The sequence below is a fragment of the Musca domestica genome, unplaced genomic scaffold, assembly GCF_030504385.1.
Source record: "Musca domestica strain aabys unplaced genomic scaffold, Musca_domestica.polishedcontigs.V.1.1 22, whole genome shotgun sequence".
In the NCBI taxonomy this organism is placed as follows: domain Eukaryota; kingdom Metazoa; phylum Arthropoda; class Insecta; order Diptera; family Muscidae; genus Musca; species Musca domestica.
The window spans coordinates 6201447-6219034 of record NW_026712262.1 but is presented as its reverse complement, the minus strand read 5'-3'; the positions used below and the strand labels follow the sequence as shown (position 1 = coordinate 6219034).

Genomic DNA, 17588 nt, shown 5'->3' with positions numbered 1-17588 from the left:
AGGACTCTTTCAGTTTTTGTTATGTTATGGTCTATAGCGGTTATCTGGATGGATTTAGGAATCTGTACTTTAAAATGTACGAAAAGTACTAAATGGAATTTTGCTGCAACGGAGGTGATGTCAGTTTTGAAAATGCGCACCTAATAGAGATTAGTGGCAGATCTGAATTATGAAATTCGGTATGATGATCACTGTCCGCGTGTGGGTCCAGATGAAGGATGAAGGAAGGGAAAGGAATGCAGCTTGAAGAGAAAATATCCCTCATGGTGCTACATTATCAAGAATTGTAAAATTTTGGATAAAAGGTTGAACACTGTTTCATATCGCTATAACGAAGAAACCGAATCTCTCTTTTGAACTTTTAAGTATGTTCATATCAAATATATATATGTATATATGGTCATTTTTTTGAATGAGTTGTTAAACATCATTCTGGGTGTGGAAAATTCCAAGTGCATAGTATCAAGTACTCTCTTGTAGATCAAAACCCCAACGAAGTCTCGAGTTCTTAGGCCAACTTTTGTTAAAGCCTTTATATAATTTCACCATATACAAAGGGACCTCTTTGGTTTGAGAGGTATTCCGCAAGATTTGACTATGACAATATCCTTTCGGCTTTAACCGTAAAATGTAATTTTAATTTACATTAATTCTTTGCGTATAGGTAAGATTTAGATTTTTGAATTATTCTAGGGCCTACAATAGGATTTATGATAAATAATTGTGTAGAATATTTTGACGTGGACTATTTTGACTAGACGGGATTGTACTAAAGGGAGATTTTAGCAAGAATCTTAATCCGAAAATTACAAAAAATACAGAAAAAATATTCGTGATGGAAATCAAGCGTGATAGTGTGATTTCTTTATATTTGGCTGGAAAACCACAAGTGGCTATCGTTAGAGCACTCCAGCATTTAAATGTGAATAAATCTTTTATGTCTCGGACCATCGCTCGTTACCGTGATACTGGTAGCGTAGCCCGACGTCAAGGAAGTGGACAGAAGAAAACAGCAACATCAGCAGAAATGGTTCGAAAAGTAACGAAGCGAATTGATCGAAACCCGCGTCGGAGTGGCCGAAAAATGGCTCGTGAGCAGAACTTATCGCAATATTGCAATCGGCAAATATTGAAAATTGAGCTCGGGGTAAAGCCATTGAAATTCCAAAAAGTGCAAGAACATACACCGCAACAGAAAGAAAAAGAACTCAAAGGAGCTTCGCTTGGCCGAAAGTGGTGAACTGCCGAATTTGGTTTTCTCCGATGAGAAAACATTCGTTGTCCAGCAGTTTGTAAACAAACAAAATGATCGTGTTTACTTGCCAAAGAGGTCAGCTGAAAATGTGCACCTTCGGCTGACCACCAGAACTCAAGCGCCGGTCATGGTGATGGTGTGTGCTGCCATAACAGCCGATGGTCGCTCTCCGCTCGTATTAATAAGAATAAATGCCTAATATTATCGCGACAATATTCTGGAGGGCGTATTAAAGTCTTGGGCACGCAAACAATTTGGCCGCAGGCCTTGGACATTCCAACAGGACTCAGCACGCGCCACCCAAGAATGGTTACAAAATGAGGTTCCTCGCTTCATTTCCAGCGCACAATGGCCACCAAAATCTCCGGATACCAATCCGATGGACTATTGTGTCTGGAGTATTTGGGACAGCAAGGTTGGCACTAAAAAATACCAAAGTGTCGATCACCTCAAGCAAGCGCTTCGCCGGGAATGGGCCAAAATACCGCAGAGCAACATTCGGGCAGCGTGTGACGGTTTCCATGGCCGTTTCGTGCCAAAGGTGACCAATTCGAACAAATCTAAACTTTTTCTAAAATTTGATGCTATTTTCGGCATTTTTGCTTTCATTCAATAAAATTTAAAAAAAAATGTAAAATTTATAGCGTTTAATTTTTTGCAATTTTTTATCTCACCATGTATCTCCCATGTTTTAGTTTCATCCAATTTCAAGCTTCAACCGCTCTTAAGACCTAATATGCTCTCAATAACGATCATAGTTGAAATGATTTGCTTCATGCAATTTCCCAATTTGAACGTATGTTTATTTAGGGCAGTATATAGTCGGAATCGCCAGACTGTCCTTTCCTTACTGCTTAAATTTTTTTAGTAGCTGTAACGCTCATCTGTCGTGGACAGTCTCATATCCCATATGAAATGAAAATATTTGTTAAAAATGTACAAGTGCCTCTCCATGCAATTTCAATGGAAAGTGAGAAAGTGCACGAGGAAGCGCTGCTGTTCACACACTTTCTCACATGACAAAGTATTTCAATAAAAATCCACAATTCGCCATATAACGATGTGATATGCCGAGAAAGAAAGAAGGAAAACGAGATCACACAAAGATGGGAAACAAATGCAGCCAGCTATGCCTGCATCTATCTGCATGTCTAGAATTTGAATTTGATTTTGTTAGCATTGTTGTTGTTGTTGCTGCTATAGTGCAGAGTGGCATTGCATTCAGTTTTGTTATGAAAAATAATTTCGAACAGCAATTGGGAATGGGAGAGGAATTACATTGCAGTTTGCCATTTGTTTAAATCTACATTTCTGGATTCCCCATCTCGTCTGTTTTGCCTTTATCCAACTATTCTCATCTCTTTAGCAGCAATTCTCCAACAATGGGACAAGACACAATAGACCAATTGAAGCCTTAAGGGGTTGACAGACTTCAGTGCTGGACCAGTTGCCAGTGTTGGCTGGGCAACGAAGCAATATGTTCTATATCATCCAAATATGCCTACACCCATCCATCCAGCCAGCCAGTCATACGTCCACCCATTGTTCGACATGAATACAAATCCTACAATAAGTACAACCGACGGACAAGTCATGAATAGAAATAGTCAGTTGGCAGGCTGGCTGGCTGACTGACTGATGGAGACGCCACAAGGAAAATTGACATATTGCTGCTTTGGCTTGGTGGCATGGTGATAGGAGGCCAGCCATGGTCGGGATTTCTGTCATGGCTGCTACCATAACTCACAATCCCATAAATGCCCACTTTGCGCACTCGTTTTCAGTTTAATGCCACGCCATGCGTTGCATTGTCGAATGTGTTTTTAATAATTACAAATTGTTTTCCATTTCTCTCTATCTCTACTTGTGGCGACGATGGCTTCGCGTTGCCTCTTATCGCACTTTATTTGTATCACGTAAACGTTTTATTTCTATTTTTGTTATTTGTTGTTGCAATTTTTATCTTTTTTTTTTTCACTAGCAACTGTTGTTGTACTGCTCGTTTGCAAATTGCAATTTTCAAACACTTTTCCACAAATGCCACTGCTATTTAAATGCCTTGCGAATGCATTATGAAGAGCAGTGTAGAAATAATCCCCTCATCTTCCAACTACTTTATTAACTTCCTCCTTGCCCACAATTCGACGAACTTTGCGGGTACTTCACATGCTAGCTGCATAGTTGCAACATACGCAACACAAAAATAACAACAACAAAAACAAACAAATAAATGGAAAAGCACTCCCTGTTTGTTGATGTTGTTGCATTTTTACAAAGAAATTTGAAAATTTGCATGCAAATGAATTGAAAATAAAACAAAGCGGAATGGAGTTGCTAAGTATTTATTAGCCTCATTCGGCAGTGGCGTTGCCTAGGATATGTGTAGGGGGGCACTATATTTCCCTAATTTTAAATTGGTGCCACATTGTGTATTGTTCGGAACAGGGGTGGTATAATATCCACTCCAGCAAAAATTGGGCGCCATGTTAACCGAATAGTCCATTACTAGGTAATTTGTATAGGGTCATTCCCTATAAAAATTACAAAGAAAATTAACTTACTTTCCTCAATACCAAGTAATTCTTTGCTACTACACATAGTGTGAGTATTCGAGTACAAAACCAAAGACTGTGACTTTGAGACTCTGCATCGGCAAAATAAATAAAAAATACTCTAAGCCATTATACATATTAAGCAGAACTATCCGGAACAAATATACACTTTGGTAGTTAAATGCAGAGCATAGATTTACTCATTTTCACTCGGGAGTGAAACTTGCACGCGAGAGGGATTGCTCGAAGAGTCGGAGTTTTATATGACGTTTTTTACTCTTTACTCTTTTCTTTTGTGTGGCAATGCTCCCGAGTCACTCCTATTGGAAAAATTATAGTGGGAGCTGAATCGCTCGAAATAGAGTGATAATCTAAAAATGAAATCGAGCAGAAAAAGATATTTTTGTTGGCTGTTTTGTGTTGGGCTATGGGAATTTTGTATGCAACAGCAACAACGCTATTATGTGCTTTGTTGGTATAGTTTGGTCTTATGTCGTTTGCTGTAGTGGTATGAGAAAATGCAAATACTTGGAGATATAGCAACGGTATGAAAAAAAAAAATCGGCAGGAGTATAATCTGCTCGTTTTCGAACGAATTTTACTTTCACTCTAAAACGAGCAAAGTATGCTCGTCCTTATTCGAGCGAAACCGAAAAATTAAGTTTTGCTTGTTTTGTTTTTGTACTCCCAGGATGCGCCCGCTCGACTCCGAGCGAGGTTCACTCTTGAGTTTTTCGGAGGTCTGTTCATACTACATACCCTCTGCGTTGTAATAAGTTAACAAATAGTGAGTTATTCCTAAAGATGACTTAATTTTGTCATAGCATGTAATGAGTAACCAGCGGCACTGAGAGAGCTCGTCGTCGGACTACAAGATCTAACGACTCTGATCCAAAGCCAGCGGACGAAATTGAATTCAGAAAAATATCAAAGTATTGTGAAATTAAGCACTATTTCACCACTTAGCAATTTTGCGATTTTCGTTATTAAATGCGAATTTGGCTTTAGAACGGTTGAACTTTTAAATCGAATGGATCTAATAGCCATATTGATCGTTTTCTTTTAAATTTGATGATTTTTTTTTCTACTCTTTGTGACCTCTCATTACATATATCATTGCTTTTGGGTGCATATTATGACTTTGAGAAGGCTCAAATATAAAATCGAATGCAACATATATGTGGGATATATGGGATCGATTTGGTCTTAATTTGGTTGATCTCATTCTAGTCGAAACACTTTATGTGACTGGCATTGCCAAGTGAATGAGAATAATTTGCCTTATGCGGTAAAGGGCATATTGCCGAAAGCTGAATTGTACTTAACGCGGCCCACGAATATTGGGGTGTTTGGTTGACGCTGGTCTCATTGCTATCGTCGCATGTTCTTGTGATTATGATGTTGCTGTTGTTGTTACTATGGATACAATGACTGCTGTTGTATATTCTGACAATAGTATAACCTCCACCTTGGAAAGGAGATCGTCAGGATAGTTGGTGTAGAAAATGAGATATATCGGCCCACGTTTTGGTATAGTCCCCATATAATGGTACCTCCCAAAATTCGGAATTTTGATGGTTTTTGTCACAATTTCACGGATTTGTTTAAAAATTGGTATTTGTTGGTCATAATGGGTTATAGCTTCGGACTGCCAAGCTTCGGTCGTCTTTTGTTGTTGATATTTCTGCAAAAGAGGTTTAGTTCCTGGATCAGTTGTCATCAACCTATACGAGTACCTTGTCGACGGGACAGCAATTGCTTTTTAGCTGTAAGCCAGCCGCTATTTTTAGGGCTTGCAAGCGTTTGGGGGTGATTTGACTGGAATTTTTAAAGGCTTTGCCTTCTTAAGACCTTTATTGGTTTGGTTTGAAATCGGAGACGTCGTTTAGCTCTGGTACACAAACTGTGGTAGTGCTCAAAGACTCGTCAATGAGGTAGTGCTGGACTCTCGGGTAACTTGTTTACCTCTCGGACAAAAACTTCCTGTTCGGTATGCTGAGCAAGTATTGCAGACCGGAACGACAGCAAAGATTACTCTACTTTGGAAACGTCCTTCTCGTATAAGATAATACCCGGACCTCGGCCAGCATAGGTAAGACTCTCGCCTTTATGGAGGTTTTTGATTATTGAAAGCAATCATTACTGGGTATACTCTTTCACAAGCTGTCATCCTTTTGTTGGTCAACTGTACCTTTCGGGTTATCCCAATTCCGATAGGTAAGGGAGTCTCCGGCCCGACAAGATCTCACAACCTCCTTTCATTTATCTACAGGTCAGTCGGCAAGTTCTTAGACATGAAAGAAGTTCAGCGTTCGTAGCATGGTTAGTGGATCATCTACATGAAATCAAAGGAAATATAAATGTGAAGATATATCTATATCCGAGCCGATTTCGAAAAAAATTTAATAGAGGTGTATCTAGGTATTATCTGATATCTAATGCTGAATATCATTGTGATTTATCGAAAAAAATATATGGAAGCTATCGCTATATCTGAACTGATTTTCACCATTCTTCATAAACTTACTTCCAAGCTGAACTCGGCTATTTGTGTCAAAATATATTCTTCGTCATATAGTTTGAGCGGAAGAGGAAGATCTATGGGAGAAATATAATCAAATCTAGGGAAATCATCATTAATTATAAATTCCAATTGTTTCCAGTGGTGTAGGATAAAAAAATAACAGAGTAATAACACTTCTGACTATTTCAATGGCGATGACTGACAATATTTGAATAGGAGCTCATAATAATTTAATTATGGATGTGTTTGCTGGGACAGATTTCATCCAACTCTTTAAAATAGTCGGTCTACGCTCCTGTTGCCTCACTATCGCCAGTAGCTACATATCCCAGTCGTCTATAGCGGCATTCAATCAATGTCTCAATAAAGGGATAAATGATGCATTTTAATCATTTCGGTTGCATTCATTTCTAGTTTACTTTGTTTCAAAACCTCTCTCCGACATGTGAAAATGAATTGAAATTCAAATCTCAATATGCCATAACAATAATGATTAGTAATAAAGAGAAAAAAAAAACACGCACACAAATTACAATTTAAATAATTATTATTTAATATTTGTTTATTGCAATCATGCCATTATCAATAGCAAGTTACATTGGGTATTTTGTTACATGTGGTAGGTATGTATGTATGTCATGCATAAAACTGACTAATATTTTATGCAATTTGCAATTTTCAGTTTAAATATTGGCCCAATGCTATTTTCATTACTTGGCAGAGAAAAAACAAGAAGAAATGTTATTACACAACTATTGACGGACGATGTAACCCCCCCAAAAACAAAAGAGTTATAACATATTGTATTGAAGTAGCAGAGTACGTGGATTTGCCAAAGCCCATAAATATATGCAGATGCTCGCTGTTGGATAGATGTTGGAGCTTAACAATGGCACAAACATAGTTAAATTAAAAAAAAAATAACAACAATTGTTATACACAATGAATGTGAATGTCTTGCAAAATATTTTAATTTTTGTGTAAACTAGGTTTTTTTCTGGGATTTTATTTATGTTTTATTGTTGATAGTAATTATGGGGTGAAGTTGGTTTTTTTTTGTGAAATTTGTAATAATTTATTTAAGCCTCCGACATTATAGGCAGACAAAATAACAAGGTTGGGGGCAATGAGGAAAATAGTTAAGATTGATAACACAAAAATATATTAAAATTGTTACAAGGAGTTCGATAATACAATTTTGTCAGATGCGTTACAGACAGTTTGCTATTCCGTAAGACCCGATTACACATTATGACAGAGTCATATGTAAAGTGAATTGTTCACATTTTATATTTCACGTTTTTACAGCCTACTTTAAGGAGCTCCCTACATCTTCCACTATACTTACAAAAGCGAAAAGTGTACATTTGATTTGTTTGTAATTTATGGACTGAAAACCGCTAAACAGATTTTTTCAAAATGTACGATTACATATGGAGTCTTCAAATTTAGAATGTGTGATAGTATTTGGTCTAAAATATCATTCTACTGAAATCGGTACAGATATGGATATAGCTCCCATACATAATTACGGCCGATTTATTTTCCAATAAAATTTGAAATGAGTAACGGAATTAGGTACAAAAATAAATTTGCCGAATTATAATCAAATCGGTTCAGATCTGGATATAGCTCCCGTATATATTTTCGGGCGACTTTATGTACTTCATACATCAAATACGATATGTATATCCGATTCCAACACAATTTGGAATGAGTAACGGAATTTGTTCTAAAAATAAATTTTATCAAATTATATTGAAATCGGTTCCGATTTTAATGTAGCTCCCAGATATATTTTTGGATGATTTCATATATGTGATGCACCAAACATGTCATATAACTCAAATTTGAATGAAGTTTGAAATATGCGACGGATTTGGTTCTACAAATAAATTTGTCAAATTTTATTGAAATCGGTTCAGATTTGGATATAGCTTCCATTTACAGAGTGAGATGAAAAAACTGCAACCAACTTCAGACTGCTGTCATTTCTAAGCCACACGCCCAAAAGCTGTTAAATTTATTCCAGTGGCAGCTTTATTGTTTACAAGCGTACAAAAGCATTTTGGTGAGAATTTTCCAGAAAAAAAGTTATTCGTGATGGAATTCAAGCGTGATACTGTGATTTCTTTATATTTGGCTGGAAAACCATAAGTGGCTATCGTTAGAGCACTCCAGCATTTAAATGTGTATATATCTTTTGTGTCTCGTACCATCGTGATACTGGTAGCGTAGCCCCCAGCAGAAATGGTCCGAAAAGTAAAGAAACGTCTTGATCGAAACCCTGGTCGCAGTGGCCTAAAATTGGCTCGTGAGCTGAATTTGGGCGCACAATGGCCACCCAAAATCTCCGGATACCAATTCGTTGGACTATTGTGTCTGGAGTATTTTGGAAAGCAAGGTTGGCACTAAAAAATACCAAAATGTCGATCACCTCAAGCTAGCGCTTCGCCGGGAAAGGGCCAAAATATCACAGAGCAACATTCGAGCAGCGTGTGACGGTTTCATTGGCCATTTGAAGGCGATAATTCGTGCCAAAGGTGACCAATTCAACAAATTTAAACTTATTCTAAAATTTGATGCTATTTCCGACATTTTTTGCTTTCATTCAATAAAATTTAAAAAAAATAAAAAAAAAAATAAAATAAAAATTATGGCGTTTGACTTTGTTGCAGTGTTTTTATCTTACCCTATATATTTTTGGCCAATTCCATGTATTTGATACACCAAACACGCTATATATCCTCAATTTCAATTAAATTTGGATTGTGTGACGGAATTTGTTCTTCAAATACATTTTTCAAATTATATGGAAATCGATTCATACTTGTATATAGCTCCGTTATAATTTTTCGGTCGATTTTTTTCAAACACGCTATGTATCTGCAATTTCAATGCAGATATGAATGTGTGATGGAATTTTGTCTAAAAAATTGTTTGTCAATTTATATTGAAATTGGGTCAGATTTGGATTTAGCTCCCATGTACCAATTTGATGCCTCAAACACGCTATATATATATATATATATATATATATATATATATATATATATATATATATATATATATATATATATATATATATATATATAACAATGTTGATAGTTTGACGGAATTTGTTCTTCCAAAAATTTGACTTCAGATTTCGATACAGCTCACATATATATTTTCGGATGATTTCATGTATTCGATGCACCAAATGAAATTGATAAAATGAAATTTGGAATGTGCAACGGATTTTCCTATAAAAATGGCAGAGTTAATTATGGAAAAAGTCACATTACATATGACTCTAACATCATGTGTAATTTGACCTTATAAATTATAAAAGCAAATGCTGCTAGATTTATGTTTGGGAATTGCGATTCCATCAAATTTAACATTAGTTATTCCTTTTTTAATGATTTTATGTTGTGCGTATACAAGACGACAAATATTTTCACAAATAAAATAATATTTATTAGCTATTTTTTGTCGACCTATAAATCTTTGCAGGGCGTTGATAGCTTTCAGGGCTGTAAATGTGGCCTAAATGAAAATGAAAATAAACAGATTTAAATAATCTGGGGAGAAATAAGTCAAATGGCGCCATGGAAATAAAGTGGAGTCCTAATCTGACATCGGATTGGGAAATAAATTATTGTCATAGGTTCAGGAAAAATACGGTTTCCAACAAGAATTGTATGTTTTTTTAAACATACACAGACAAGTATACATATCGTCAATCGTATATTATATGCCCATGGTTGAAGTTACAAATAAAACATTAAACTTTTGTTTTCAGGGTCATCGCCGTACATACATACCGAAAACTGAATAGCTTCTCAAAGAAATTGCGCCCCATGCTGCTGGTTGTCATCATTGCCTTGTAAAATTCCATAAAACAGCAATCAGCTAATCAAACGAAAATAGAATTTTCGAATGTTGGCAATTTTTGAAGCGAGACATAAATGATGATTTTGCGTTAATTTTTAAAGTTATTTATTATTTTGGTTTATTTTTTTTACATTGAGAACACATAAAACACTTTTCTGCAAACAAAGACAAAAGAAACTTTTCACATTTTTTTTCCGAACAAAGCCAATGAAGAAGTTGACGTTTGCATGACACATATTTTCAAAAGTAATTGATAAATATATTACGCGCACACATAAACAAACATACGTAGATATTTTATGGAAGGCAAGGAATTTAATCAAGTGGCCATTTATTAAGTTGAGAATATTTCGGACTGAATTGAATATTTGAGATACACTTTGTTTGGCACATCACACAATGAGGATGATTGATTAAATATATTGGTTATTTGTCACATTTATTTATTATTTATTTATGGTTTTAATTTTTATTCACTTTTTTTTTGTTTTTGTATCATTTATTAAATTTTATAAATTCACAAGGTTGTTTTTAAAATATTTTATTAAGTAAAGTATTGCGTTTTGGACGAGGGAAATTGAGCGGTATCAGCATTCAGTTTTTTTTAACAATTATATAAATACAACAAGCAAGAACAGCCATTTGAACGGGGATAAAAATGGAAATGGGGATAAAAGTGTTAATAGTAGTGCCACAATAAATTCTTCAAAATATTCCGTTTTCGAATACATGGCCACCACATTTAACCCTCATTCGTGTTTACCAAATGGGTTTCAATTACATTCATGTCCCATTTTATGTAAACTTATGACACTTAGTGATTTTTATTAATATTTAATTTAAATACAAAGCAATACGGAGTTAAATTCCGTTTTTCATTTTGTGTATAACAAAAATACTTAAAGCGCAATATTAAACATGGCCAAATATGTTGTCCTTAAGACCCTAATTCAATTGTAAAATGTTTCTTGGACCTACAAAAGCCGATAATACGGAGATATGGTTATATGAGGGACATTCTGCATTCACATGGAGGATGTGCTCTTCCTACAAAAATCCAATTGCAGTCACTTCACCCGGAAGATGTGACCTAGACCTGATCGCCAAAATCGTAGCCAGAAGAGTTTACATTATCGTAAAACCTGAATCGCAAAACTATACTAATTTGCTTCGAAAAGAAAGAGTCGAAGGCCTTCAAAATATTTAAAATTTAAAAGCACAGTGTTATGTAAGCTTTAACAATTGGTAGATCGACATCGGAAAGGAGGTTATATAAAATTTGTCATTCCCCTTGTAACACCTCTAAATATTCATTGGAGTTATGGGGTCTTCAAGACTAGCATAAAACAAGTAAAACATTAAATTCGGTTGGGTCGAAGTTCTAATACCGTCTACTATTAGAAAACAAGAAAAAAACAAGTAAAAAATCAGTTAAGTTCAGCCGGGTCGAATTTTTAATACCCTCCACCATTTGGAAGGAACTTGAAAATTTTTAAAACACTTCCGGAAACTACCACTTAAATGAAAACTGTTATATAGTGACTATACGAAGGCGTGGACCTGCTTACGAAAATTTTTGTCATTTGAAACAATTCCGGTGAATAATGTCGATAAAAACATCAAAATACCGAATATCGGGAGGTACCATTATATAGGGGCTATACGAAGACGTGGACCTGCATACAATATTTTTTCCATAGGTTGTAGTAACCAATAGAATCTTCCAATACGAAATATGAAACGATTCCGGTGTATAATGTTGTTGAAATCATGAAAATACCGAATATCGGGAGGTACCGTTATATAGGGGTTATACGAAGACGTGGACCTGCATACAAAAATGTTTATATTACGAAATCCAAATACGAAATTTGAAATCATTCCCGTAAATAATGTCGCTGAAATCATGATAATACCGAATATCGGGAGGTACCGTTATATGGGGGCTATACGAAGACTTGGACCTGCATACACAAATTTTTGTCATAGGCAGTAGTACCTATTACGAACTTCAAATGCCAAATTTGAAATAATTCCGGTAAGTAATGTCGCTAAAATCATAAAAATATAGAATATCGGGAACTTACGAACTTACCCTGCCTACTGGTAAACTATGCATGTATGCAAAAATTGGCCTTCTATCTCAATTCGTTCGAAAGATAGCGTGATTACTACAGACATACGGACGAACATCCCTAGATCGTCTTAGAATTTTATGCTGATCCAGAATATATATACATTGTAGGGTCTATTATGAATATTTCGAGAAGTTACAAACGGAATGACAAAGTTTATATACCCTCCATAGAATGGTGAAGGGTATAAATAGCAACTGAGTTCGGCAAGGCCGAAAGTTGAAAAATTGACAAAGGAAGTGGTCCTGCATAAGTAATTTGTGTCAAAGGCTGTAATAACGGTTCACAATTCCCGTGAATATTGTGGCAAAAATCATGAAAATACCGAATATTTGGGTACACCGTTATATGGGCGCTGTACTAAAACGTGGACCTCTTCAGACAATTTTCTTCTAGGTGGTAAAGTACTCAGAAGGAACCCATCGTGTATATTTTAAGGCAATTCCATTGAAGAATATGGCCAAAATCTTCAAAATACCGAATATCGGGAGGAACCCTTATATAGGGGATATATGATATCGTGGCCCTATCTAGAAAAGTTATAGTAAAGTTATAAGACGATTAAGCGATGTCCGTCTGTCTGTTGAACAATAGAGTTTTAGAATTCAAAAATTTGGCACGAAGATTAATTGGTTTTTATTGAAAATGGGTCCATGTTTAGGTATAGCCCCATTATATAGTACCTCTGCATTTTGAAGGTTTTTGCCCCAATATATAAAATTTGCTGAAACCTGTCAATTGGGGTTCTCGGTAGATCTGTTCTCTCCTTGCAAAAAAGGTACCATTCAAGTCCACTAATTGGTATTCAGGTCCACTAATACAACGGTAATTCCCGATTTTTCCTTGTTTTGAAAGTTTCTGCCATAATTTCCAACCAAACCAGCTGCGATTGTGGTCCACTAATTGATATAGCCCTAAAATAACGTTACATCCCGATTTTCAGTATTTTGAGGGTTTCTGCCACAATTTCCAATCAAATTACATGTGAATACGGGTTTCGCTATTTGTGTTATTTTTATTTTAATTAAAACAGATTGATATTCTAAGTTAACATGTTCTACTCTTTTCATTATAAAATTTCTCTTTGACAAACATAGTGGTGGAGGGTATGAAAAGTTCGCCCTTTACATGTTGTGCTTTTAAAATGGCAGTCCTAAAGGTATCCCTTTTTTTCTAGACTCCAATTCAAAATAACTTATTTGTAATTTCTCACTTTTGGCGTAATTTTGACATAAAACCTTGATTTCGGAGTATTTGGCTTTAGCAAATTTCTTCAATGGATGTCGTACAATTTGGAATTTCAGATTCGTAACGATTACAAAATAATATTACAATTTAAAAGTGACCCTAATGTAATGAAAAAAACTGGATTTTTTTGATATTAAAACCTTCAGGTTTGGTTAAAATTTATGCATTCACAAGAATAGGACGTTTGGAGTTCTGCGTTTTGTCAAAAAGTTGAATTAAATTAATTCTCTGTTATCAAAATTAATTGTCCGAAATGTTCCCCAAAGCCTTTAATTTTTGTCGTATAATTCATAACGATCAATAGACCATAGAGGTTCCCATTAATAGAAAATAATTCACTCTTTTATATTTTACAGAATGTTTCTGTTTACACAACAATTTGATATAGAAAAATTTTATTTTTTCAGAAATGTGTAGCTATTGCAAAATACTTTTTTGTTTTTTTTTTTTCACTGGAAAACGTTTCAGATATTTTTTTATTTTACATATATTGCCAATGGTATTTAATTACCACACACACACGCACATCTTATTCGTCAAATTTAGCATTTAACACCATTCATATCATGAATATATTGGGGATTATATTTAATCCATGTTTTATGATTTGGAATTAGCACAGAAATAAAATTTTGCTGAGTTGCATCAACACTTTGCCGTTACTTGTATTGGACGATATGTGTGCGGTGTCACAATTGGAAATCATATTTTTTAAATTATTTGATCCATGACAATCATAATTTATACACATTAACACCATATTCTTAATGTATTTACACACACACACTCATATACTTGGAGACACACATGGTTAAATGCAGCCACTTTTCAAATATTTCTTCATACACGGCCGGTGATTTGGAATTACATTCATTCATTTCCTCATTTTGCACAAAAAAACGATCGGGTATTTCAGGGGCTTGGGTCACATAGGTTATGGTAAGTACCGTTGTCAAAAAACATAAAAAAATACAAACAAGTATTCCAGATACTTTTGTCAGTGTAAAATAAATTCTTTTTAATTTTATCATGAATCATTGCCACGCAAATTCGGGACTTTGGTATGACTCGGGTATATTGTCTTCTTACAGCTATCCAAAAGATACATAATACTTCGGTTTGCATGTACGTGTGTGTGTGTGTGTGTGTATAATGGACGATAAGAATTATTACATGTTTTACTGCCCGCGACATAAACAAAACGCATAAAAAATAAACAAACCGGCCGGCCGACCGCCCGAATGAACGAGTCAGATGATCGCACACCACTTGCGAATTCGTTTGGCTACCGACCGCTCCAAAAAGTCGCTTGGTCAGTCAGTCAGTCTTTTCGTTTATGAGATTCAGAATTTTCTTCTTTTTCGTTTTGTTTTCTTTTTTTTTGCGTCGTTCTTTCTTTTTTATTTATTATTCTTCTTTTTCGTTTCTTTGTAAAAGAAATAAACGGACAGACGACGTCAACGTTGGACGCATTCGTTCGGTTTGAAAGTTTTTCGGCGACTAAATCTTACACTAATGATCCAGCTAAAAATTTCTTAGTTCCATTGGATAATTTCCACACAAACGCAAGCACACACTCACACGCACACAATCAGTCAGCCATTCATCCGGCAAAAGAGACCCACTGAGGCACATGCATGACAGATATATGATGCCCAGCAAACATTGTGGAACTTTTTATTGAATGTAGACTTACTTGATAGGAGATATTCCACACATTTATATAACACAAATTCACTCTTCTCTTGAGGAAAATTTGAAATTGTTAAATATTTTTATCACCAGAGGTTATAAATTAATTTATCGTTTTCAAGACCAAAAATATAAAACTCGCTGATACTTTGCACCTCTATCTATCATTTAACCTAATACTTCGGAAAAGATGAAGCAAAATTTTTAAATATTATTAAAAATGCTGAGTCTATATATTGCGTTTAGAGAAATGCATTTATGTGTAGCCCTTCGGAACTTCTTCAAGAGAAGGTTAAATTTTCCATTGAAAAAGAACAAATTATGTCAAAACAGTAACCTGTAAAATAGTTTCAACGGGATGGAAATTGGAACATACGACCAAATTGAGTTTAAAAGCAAGTATGTCAAATTTGGTCGAAATCGGTTTAGAAAAAGCTATAGCTCCCATAAATATTGTTCATCCGATTTGTAATTTTGTCTTCCACAGCCGTAATATGCACTTCGTAACAACGATATTCAGGAAAATATACCAAATGTAACTCAGAAATACCTTTGCTAAATTTTTTCGAGATCGGATTGGATTTGAATATAGCTCCCATAGATATCTTTTCTCGCTTTATTGCGGGCCAAATGGTTAACATACAGCTGCAACCAATTTCAGACTGCTGTCGTTTCTTAGCCACTCGTCCGACAGCTGTTAAAATTATTCCAGTCACAGCTCATTACATTGTTTACAAGCGTACAAAAGCATTTCGGTGAGAATTTTCCAGAAAAAAAAGTTTTTCGTGATGGAATTCAAGCGTGATAGTATGATTCCTTTATATTTGGCTGGAAAACCACAAGTGGCTATCGTTAGAGCACTCCAGCATTTAAATGTGAATAAATTTTTTGTATCTCGTACCATCGCTCGTTACCGTGATACTGGTAACGTAGCCCGACGTCAAGGAAGTGGACGGAAGAAAAGGTTCGAAAAGTAGAGAAGCGACTTGATCGAAACCCGCATCGCAGTGGCCGAAAAATGGCTCATGAGCTAAATATATCGCAATATTCCATTCGACAAATATTGAAAAAATGAGCTCGGGTTAAAGCCATTGATATTCCAAGAAGTGCAATAACTTACACCGCAACAGAAAGAAAATAGACTCGAAAGAGCTAAAGAGTTTTTTTACCCTGACCGGAAGTGGTGAACTTCCGAATTTGGTTTTCTCCGATGACAAAACATTCGTTGTCTAGCAGTTTGTATACAAACAAAATGATCGTGTTTACTTGCCAAAGAGGTCAGCTGAAAATATGCACCTTCCTTGGCCACCAGAACTCAAGCGCCGGCCATGGTGATGGTGTGGTCCACCATAATAACCGATGGTCGCTCTCCGCTCGTATTAATCGACCATGGCATCCGAATAAGTGCCGAATATTATCGTGAAAATATTGTGGAGGATGTAGTAAAGCCTTGGGCACACAAGCATTTTGGCCGCAGACCTTGGGCATTCCAACAGGACTCAGCACCATCGCACTCAACACGTGCTACCAAAGAATGGTTAAGAAATCAGGTTCCTCGCTTCATTTCCAGCGCACAATGGCCACAATTAAAAATTATGGCGATTGACTTTGTTGCAGTTTTTTATCTCACCCAGGTCCACGGTATCGTATAGCTTCCATATAACGGTACCCCCGATATTCGGTATTTTGATGATTTGAGCCAAGTTTTTGAATTGAATTGTCATAAAATCAACACAAGGGGTTCTTTCTTAGTATTTTACCCCTTAGAAGAGAATTGTCTAAATAGATCCACGTTTTAGTACACTTGTTACGTAGCAGGGAAGCAAAATATTGTAGACTGACTAAGTACACTAGTCCTTTGGATTCGGGATGGCTCAATAAATACAACCGGGTGGATTTATAGAACAGGGACCTTGATAAGTACACCAGCGGGGCGTACGAAGAAATGTAAGACTATGTCTACAGAAAAACTAATATGTACACCAGCAAGAACGACGAGGGTATGCAAAGCTACGAAGAATAACTACTAAGATATATGAGGGTGTGCGGAGCTTTGGCTGCTAGAGACCATAATAAGTACTCAGGTTAGATATATAGTGATAGAAAACGATCATATCAAGTGCTCAAGCAAGGTCCGCCAGGATATCAACGTTAGGCTGCAAGAGCCCTTAATAAGTACTCAAGCAAATCCACAAGGACATGCAACGCCACAAAGACCTTAAAAAAAGACCTTAAAAAATCAAAAGCTGGGTCTACAAGGCTGCGAGAGACCTTAATAAGGACCCAAACCAGATCTTCAATGA

The 17588-nt window shown here is 35.8% G+C and overlaps 1 protein-coding gene across 3 annotated transcripts in view; it reads right to left on the bottom strand.

Annotated features, from left to right (window-relative positions):
• Window positions 1–17588, bottom strand: part of LOC101893749 (protein sprint) — a 452096-nt gene that overhangs the window by 220164 nt on the left and 214344 nt on the right. Inside the window, exons 1-2 of one of the 3 annotated variants that reach the window (XM_059122994.1) lie at window positions 14767–14978; window positions 10141–10365 (exon numbers count right to left, since the gene is read on the bottom strand). The exons of the other annotated variants lie outside the window; for them this stretch is intronic. Of the exons in view, the coding sequence (XP_058978977.1) occupies window positions 10141–10214 (74 nt within the window). The 5' untranslated portion in view covers window positions 10215–10365; window positions 14767–14978. Of the gene's footprint in view, window positions 1–10140; window positions 10366–14766; window positions 14979–17588 lie in introns of those variants that run through there. 3 annotated transcript variants of the gene reach the window in all.